At 42.3% G+C, this 6986-nt stretch overlaps 1 protein-coding gene across 3 annotated transcripts in view; it reads right to left on the bottom strand.

Moving 5' to 3' along the window:
• Nucleotides 1–610: 610 nt before the first annotated feature.
• disc1 (DISC1 scaffold protein) overlaps nucleotides 611–6986 on the bottom strand; it is a 156183-nt gene continuing 149807 nt past the window's right edge. For 2 of the 3 annotated variants that reach the window (XM_068020854.1, XM_068020863.1), the window contains one exon: nucleotides 612–4319. In XM_068020854.1, coding sequence (XP_067876955.1) covers nucleotides 4194–4319 — 126 coding nt within the window. In that variant the 3' untranslated portion in view covers nucleotides 612–4193. Of the gene's footprint in view, nucleotides 4320–6986 lie in introns of all 3 variants that reach the window. The other variant, XM_068020804.1, reaches the window with a different exon arrangement.

Below are 6986 nucleotides of genomic sequence, written 5' to 3'. Positions count from 1 at the left end.
TGGTGCAGGCTGAGCTGACTGTCTCCACCAGCTTCCAAACTGCACTATCTGCCTCCAACTGTTAGTGACCAGTAGTCTTACTTTTCTGGCTCTCACTTCTGGTAAAAAAGACCACCATGGATATGTCCCAAAATCCGGCCGCCTTAACTGCAAGTTGTGGTTCAGTGGGTGGCACTCTCACCTGAGTCAGAAGGTAGTGGGTTCAAGTCTCACTCGAGGAACTTTGAACACAAAATTTAGGCTGATGGTCCAGTGCAGTACCAAGGGAGCACCGCACTGTTAGTGCCATCTTTCAGATGAGATGTTAAACTAAGGTCCTTCCCAGGTGGACATAAAAGATCCTGTGGCACTATTTGAAGAAAAGCAGGGGAGTTCTCCCCGGTGTCCAGGCCAATATTTATTTCTCAGCCAACATCACTAAAACAGATTATCTGGTCATTATTTTTCATTGCTTTTTGTGGAACTGCTGTGTATAAATTGACTGCTGTATTTCCTATATTACAACAGTGACTGCACTTCAAAAGTACTTCATTAGCTGTAATGAACCTTTGGGACATCTGAGGTCATAAAAGACTCTAGTCCTTTTTGCAGCTGGTGCTTCTTCAGACATTCTTGCAGAAAAGTGACGCTGCAGTTCAATGGACTGCCGCAGAACTGCATTTCCTTTCCACTGAGTGGCAGGAATCACACTAATACTCCAAACCTGCCCTGCCGAGCAAATAAGGGCCCTTGGATACAACTGCAGCAGGTTAGTGATGAATTTACATGGACAGGCAGTATTCCCACTACATGGGCGGCACAGTGGCGCAATGGGTGGCACAGTGGCGCAGTGGTTAGCACCGCAGCCTCACAGCTCCAGCGACCCGGGTTCAGTTCTGGGTACTGCCTGTGCGGAGTTTGCAAGTTCTCCCTGTGTCTGCGTGGTGGAAACCGGGTGCTCCGGTTTCCTCCCACCTCCAAAGACTTGCAGCTTGATAGGTAAATTGGCCATTGTAAATTGCCCCTAGTGTAGGTAGGTGGTAGGAGAATGGTGGGGATGTGGTAGAGAATATGGGGTTAATGTAGGATTAGTATAAATGGGTGGTTGTTGGTCGGCACAGACTCGGTGGGCCGAAGGGCCTGTTTCAGTGCTGTATCTCGAAAAAAAAAGACCAATTCACCAATGTGAGGAAAATTCAGCCCATTCCTAAAACTACTTCTCTCTCACTGTCATTCTGTACAGTACTGTATGTGTGTAGACTAGAGTCCTGACAGTGATCATTTTATATTTTTTACATAAATACTGTATATTTTATAATAATTAATCACTCAGGACCTTCCTGGTCTCTGCATCTCAGCTGCTCACTGGATACACTTGCAGCAAGTATTTCAACCTGTAAAGCAGGAGTCTAGGTAATGTATAATGATATTTTCTGAGCCTGCGGGCAATTGCTCTTTATTTTAAGTAATACAGATACTGGTACAGTGTGGCACAACCTTCTGGGTACAACTCCATGGGTTTCTGTTTAACTCGTGACCAAACAATCACTGAGTCGTGGCTGCAATCTTCATCTTTTTAAACAACCTTTCAAATCCAATTAACACTGTGTGTCCGACCCAGACCCGGCCCGAGCCTGAAAGCTGGACCTGGAAGAACAACCTGACCCGAACCCGACACATGTCGTCGGGTCCCGTCAGGTTTGGGTCGGGTAGCAGGCCTTTAGGGCAGAGTCCTTATATTTGTTCATCTGCAGTGGTCTATAAATATATTTACTGGAAATGCTACTGGAGTATAGTATAGATGCATAATGTCAGTAAAGATTTCTTATAGTAAGGCACCCTCTGCCCAATTCTGAATAAGTGGAAACAGGCAGAAAATCTGAATTAATTTCTATCTCCATGAGGGGAAAAGGGCCCACTAGGACTACTGCACTGAACCTCTACGTACCTGAGCAGAATCAATGGAATCAAACAGGGTGCAAGCTGTAAATAGTAAGGAAACTACTTTGTGCTGTTGGAATTACCTGTTCAGTTTTCTGCAGGAGCTTCATTGGCCATTATCCTGTAGAATATGGACAATCACTGTGTAAGGATGTTCAAAGAGTGCCTTCTTATGTAGACAATGACAGTTCCACCAAAAGTAGCATCTCAGGCATCGACAATGAAATCACTGTTGAAGATTTTAGACCCAGAAATTCACAGGCCATGATCCCAGTGGTTATGTTGGAATTACACCCACCAGTTCCCTCCAACTCTAATCTTAACAGAGTTTGCAGGGTCAGTGGGAGGACATCTAATATGCATGGGGCCAGCTGGTACATTTTTAGTAGTGCCTGACTGCCTGCCCCATGCAGTAAGAAAATTTGCCAGGTTGGGGAGAATTGTTTCCCAACTGTTCAAGATTCCCATTCAGCACCCCTTTAGCCTGATCTCCCTACTACAGCTCACTTTCCACCATATGGAATCTGAGGCACTTCATCTCCCTCAGTGGGCCTTACAACCCCAAGTTGAGCCCTACCTGAACCAAGAAGTGCTAACTCCTAGAATTGGGAGACCCAATGCCCAGGGCTGCCCCCAACATCATTGGCTTTGCAAGGGGTAAATGGTGTTTCTGCCCTTTATGATGCTGCTGGAAATGACAAGAACCCAGCACAACTAAGTCCCTGCGATTTTCTGGTGAGTTCCACTGGTCCTCTGTTGGAGTTATGGTGAGAGCCTGGCAGATACTCCAGGGAAATTCTGGGCCATTATCTTCTAGTACTGGGTCTAAAAGCAATTCAGATGAAGGAGACAAACTTGAGAACATTTAGAATAATGCGCCTATGAAAATTAGATCCCGAGCGACTCAAACAGGCGGAAGGGCTCCCTGGGCCGCAGCGGTTGCTGCAAGCGCCAGCTGGTCACGTGACTAACTGGTTGGTCCAGGGTTTTTTTGAACTGAGAAAGACTGTTTGCTCCTGGAGTGAGAAGACCTCTCCTGTCTGCTCCCATATCTTTCTCACAAGCCTCTGGACCCACTGAGGACACATGAACTTCAAGAGAAAAAGGTCTCCTACATCGAACAAGGTTTAAGAAGAATACTGGGCCCCAACAAAAAGCAAGACCTACCTACAATCAAGAACCTTACAGCGAGCTCGAAGAACAGTAACCAAAACCATCTTCAGATATTGCGTCAAACTTTTCCACTTTATTTCTTCTCTTTTCTGTCTCTATCTGCATGTGTGTATCGCATATGCATGCTAGCGTGGGCGCGTCGCGTATCTGTAGGCGTTAACTGTATTAGGGTTTAAGTTTAATAAAGTTCAACCTTTTTTCTTTAAACCTAAGAAAACCTGTTTGGCCAGTTTCTTTGCCTTATAATTGGCAGTTAGTGAACCAGGATTCACCAAAGGGGAGCTAAAAACACGGTGTGTTTAAAATTAAACGCTGTTATGGTAAGACCAGGTGAAGGTTGAGAGGGAACCCTAAACCCCTTTCTCATCTGGTTGTAACATTATCATGGAATATTCTTTACAGCACCAACTGGACCACCTCCTAACTTCTGCTGCAAACTATGGACCTAGCTCTTGTGATCCTGCAAAAAAAAGTTTTATTTGTGTTTTGTCTGTGTGTAGTCTTCCTGAATGTAACACAGCACAATGTTGCATTGGGTTTATGAATAAGAAAGCTGATTGAGGAAACTTATTAATGTTGAACTGAGTGCCCAATGATGTAGCTGCACTCAGTAGAAAATGCCCCATTCTTCTTTATTAATCATCTTGATGAAAACAGACATTCAGAAAATATTAAAAATAATTTAGTAAAAAAATATTGCAAGCACAAATGATGGGAGGGGTTACCTTTTAGAAGAGCAGAAATATTTGAAACTGCTCCAATTGTTTGTTATATAAAACATCAAAAGCTGTATGTTAGTCTTGATTTTTCTACAGTATTAGATACAATACCAAAGAAGACCATACTTGATTAAATTTGATACTAGAAACAGTTATTGATGTAAGGCAGATAATGTCATTAAATTCAAACCCTGACACTTGAATTTTCAAAAACTAAATTAAGTGCTTTATAATAGCTGCATGTCATATTTTTGCAACTGGGTAATTACTGTCTTCGAATCTAAGGTTTGCTAAGACATTACACAATTAATAAAAGTGTCTTCATGTGGAATGTTATAAGCCAACATCAGATGTATTTGCCTTCAAGTAATTACTTTTTAGTCACCAGCTGTCGACTACAAAATCTCTTGACTCCTCTTCTTTCTCTTCCTCTTCTAAGGGCAAAAGCTGTTTCAACATTGCCTGAAGTGTTTCTTTCACCATCTGGATTTCTCTCTGTAGATACTGTGGGCAGTTATTAAGGATGAAACATGGAGATGATTAGCAGTTATGTTCTACTGGAGTTATTAATTGAACTGAAATGACTAAAGTATCACCAGCTGGGCACAGCTAAAATAACTGCATTTTCAAATTAATTCGAAATATTTTGTAATTAAATAATTACCACTTATATGGAATTATTTTAATTTTTATATCAGTTCATTCTACAAAATAACTTCACCAATGTGCTTAGCAATATAGAGTAACTCACCAATGAGTCAAACTCACCATGTCACTAACATCTTTTAAGCATCTTTGTTGTTTAATAATTGTATAATTGACAGCAAAACAAAAAGTGTAGGAAAAAAACTACTCTTGGTTGGTACCTAAAGGAGCCCTATAACATTGAGCTTTAGGTAAATAATAGTGTCCCAGAAAGTGTTATAAAGATTAATAACTTGCATTTATATAGTGTATTTCACATAGAAAGAACATCCAAGCTACTTCACAGAAGCGCAAGGGAAAAATGGATACTGAGCCAACTAAAGCGATATTAGGACGCATGACCAAAACCTAGTTCAAAGAGATAGGTTTCAAAAAAGAGAGGGAAGTGGAGAGTTTGAAAGGTTTAGGGAGGAAATTCTAGAATGTGAGGCTTAAGTGGCTGAAGGCCAGGCCAGGAATGGTAGAGTAAAGGGAGAAGTGATGCAGTAGAGGTCAGAATCAGGGGAACAGAGAGATTTTTGTGGGGATGGGGGGCAGGGAAGGGGACGATGGGTGGTGTAGAAATAGGAGTGAGGCCACGAAGATGAGAATTTTAAATGTGGGGTGTTCGGGGACCAGGAGCCAGGTTGGTGAGGGCTGAGGTGATGGGTAAGCAGGACCTTGTGTGGGATAGGATATGGACAACAGATTTTTGGATAATCTGTAGTTAATTACATAAGAAATAGGAGCAGGAGTAGGCCATTTGGCCCCTCGAGCCTTCTCCACCATTCAATACAATCATGGCTGATCTTCTAAAACTCCAACTTCCTGCATTATCCCCATAACCTTTCATTAGCACCCAAAAATCTATCGACCTCAGTTTTGAATATGCTGAAAGACTTAACATTCACAGCCCTCTGGAGTATTGAATTCCAAAGATCATAACCCTTTGAATGAAGAAATTTCTCCTCAGTTCTCAGTTCTAAATGGCCAACCTCAAATTCTGAGACTGTGACCTCGCGTTCTAGATTCCCCAGCCAAGGGAAACATTTTCTCAGCATCTACGCTGTCAAGAATTTTGTATGTTTCAATAAGATCACCTCCCACTCTTCTAGGATTCAGGGAATACAGGCCTAGTCTACTCAATCTCTCCTTACCCCAGAAACCAGTTTAATGAACCTTCGTTGAACTCTGTCTAGAGCAAGTATGTCCTTCCTTTGGTAATGAGACCAAAACTGCACACAGTACTTCAGGTGTGGCCTCACCAATGCCCTGTATAATTGTAGTAAGAGATCTTTACTGTTATACTCCCTATGTAACAAAAGCTAACATACCATTTGCCTTCCTAATTGCTTGCTGTGTTTACAGAGGGTGGAAGATGAGCACGGGAATAGTTGTGTCTGAAGATGACAAAGGCATGAATGCGGGTTTCAGTAGCAGATGGGCTGAGGCAGGGTCGAAGGCGGATGATGTTACAGAGTTGAGAGTAAGTACTCTTTGTAATGGAGAGCATGTGGGATCAGAGGATGATGATGGAATCATAAGAAATAAGAGCAGGAGTAGACCTCAAGCATGTTCTGTCATTCAATATGATCATGACTGATCTTCCTCAACTCCACTTTCCAACCTGCTCCCCATATCCTTTGATTCCCTGAGAGATCAAATATCTATCTATCCTAGCTTTGAATATGCACAATAATGGAGCATCCATAGCCTTCTGGGGTAGAGAACTCTAAAGATTCACAACCCGCTGAAATTTCTCCTCATCTCAGTTCTACATAATCGACCCCTCATCCTGAGACTGTGTCCCATGTTCTAGATTCCCCAGCCAGTGGTAACAACCTCTCACTGACTACCCTGTCAAACCTCTTCAGAGCCTTGCAATTTTCAATGAGATCACCTCTCATTTTCAAAACTCGAAAGAGATTTACTCAGCCTCTCATCACAGGACAACTCTCTTATCCCAGGAACCAATTTAGTGAACCTTCAGTGTACTGCCTCCAAGGCAAGTATATCCTTCCTTAGATATGGAGACTAAAACTGCGCACAGTACTCCAGGTGTGGTCTCACCAAAGCTTTATACAATTGTAAAAAGGCATCCTTGTTGTTATACTCCAGTCCCCTTGCAATAAAGGCCAACATGCCATTTGCCTTCCTAGCTGTACCTGCATGCTAACTTTGTGTTCCTTGTGCAAGGACACTCAAGTCTTTTTGAACATCAACATGTAAAAGCTTAACACATTAAAAAAAAATATTCTGCTTTTCTATTCTACTAAAGTGAATAACCTCATGCTTCCCCACATTATACTCCATCTGCCACCTTGTTGCCCACTCACTTAACCTGTCTTTTGGCAGCCTTCTCCTGAAAGCTTACATTCCCACCTAACTTTGTACATTACTCTCAGTCTCTTCATCGAAGTCATTAGCAAATATTGTAAATAGCTGAGGCCCCAGCACTGATCTTTGCAGCACTCCACAAGTTACAGTCTA

This window comes from Heterodontus francisci, chromosome 3 (assembly GCF_036365525.1).
Source record: "Heterodontus francisci isolate sHetFra1 chromosome 3, sHetFra1.hap1, whole genome shotgun sequence".
In the NCBI taxonomy this organism is placed as follows: Eukaryota; Metazoa; Chordata; class Chondrichthyes; order Heterodontiformes; family Heterodontidae; genus Heterodontus; species Heterodontus francisci.
This window is presented reverse-complemented; position numbering and strand designations above follow the sequence as displayed.